A 1,370-nucleotide genomic window follows, 5' to 3' on the forward strand; every position below is an offset into this window, starting at 1 on the left:
TGGTAGGCTTACCATGGAACTTGAGGAAATATGATGCAGTTTGGGTTATTATGGACCGGTTGACTAAGTATGCACACTTCATTCCCGTGATTACTTCATATTCTTCCAAGTGGTTGGCTAAGATTTACATCCGGGAGATTATTCACATGCACAGTGTCCCCATTTCCATCATTTCTGATCAAGGCATGCAGTTCACATCGCATTTTTAGAGAGTCGTGCAACGTGATTTAGGCATGCGGGTCGAGGTGAGTACCATGTTTCATCCTCAGATGGACGGACAGTCTGACTGCACTATTTAGATATTGGACGATATGTTTCAGGCATGCTCTATGGATTTTGAGGGTCAGTGGGACTAGTTTTTACCTTTAGCTGAGTTCTCCCACAACAACCGTTATCAGTAGAGCATTGAAATGGCATCGTATCGGGCCTTATATGAGAGGCGATGTCGTTTGTCGATTGGTTGGTTTAAGCCCGTTGAGGCTAGATTGTTGGGCACTAATTTGGTTTGTGATGCTTTAAAGAAGGTTAAGGTGATTCAGGATCGACTTCACACAGCTCAGTCCAGGCAGGAGAGTTATGCGGACTGGAAGGTTCGAGATATGGCTTACATGGTAGGTGAGAATGCTCTTCTCCGTGTGTCACCTATGAAGGGCGTGATGCAGTTTGGGAAGAAGGGCAAGTTGAGACCGAGGTTTATTAGCCTGTTTGAGATCTTGGAGAAAGTTGGGGAGGTTGCTAATTGGCTTGTATTGCCTCCTAGACTAGCGGGGATACATCTAGTATTCCATGCTTCGATAGTACCATGAGGATAGATCACATATTTTGAATATTAGCACGGTGTGGCTTGAAGAATATTTGACCTACGAGGAACAGCTGGTACCTATTCTAGACCGGCAGGTTCGTAAGTTGAGATATAAGAGTTTTCCTTTTGTGAAAGTGCAATAGAGGGGTCACCCGATTGAGGAGGCTACCTGAGAGTCCAAATCTGACATGCGGAGTACATAACCACACCTTTTTACCAGTCCGGGGGTACTTTTCTATCTCTATTTGTGGACAAATGATTCTTTTAGAGGTGGAGAATGTGACGGCCCGATAGGTCATTTTTAGTACTAGACCTAATTTTCATGTTCTGAGACCTCTCATAGCTTTATATGCAATTTTTTGGGTTACGTGTGTGGTCCGTGTCATTTGCTAGAAAGTTTTTAAGTAAACTTTGAAGAAAAACTAATTTTTGACTTAAAATAAGGTTTGGATTGAACACGGTCAACATTTTTGGCAAATGACATCAGATCGATGTTTTAACAATTTTGGTAGGTTTGTATAATATTTTTGGACTTGTACGCATGTTTAGTTGGGGTCCCGGGTGACCC

The 1,370-nt window shown here is 42.8% G+C and overlaps 1 protein-coding gene across 1 annotated transcript; it reads left to right on the forward strand.

Moving 5' to 3' along the window:
• Window positions 1-410: 410 nt before the first annotated feature.
• On the forward strand, window positions 411-806 carry LOC138899036 (uncharacterized). Its single transcript, XM_070185148.1, has one exon. It carries the CDS (start codon window positions 411-413, stop codon window positions 804-806), a length of 396 nt encoding a protein of 131 aa, XP_070041249.1.
• Window positions 807-1,370: the final 564 nt, after the last annotated feature.

The sequence above is a fragment of the Nicotiana tomentosiformis genome, chromosome 9, assembly GCF_000390325.3.
Source record: "Nicotiana tomentosiformis chromosome 9, ASM39032v3, whole genome shotgun sequence".
Lineage (NCBI taxonomy): Eukaryota > Viridiplantae > Streptophyta > Magnoliopsida > Solanales > Solanaceae > Nicotiana > Nicotiana tomentosiformis.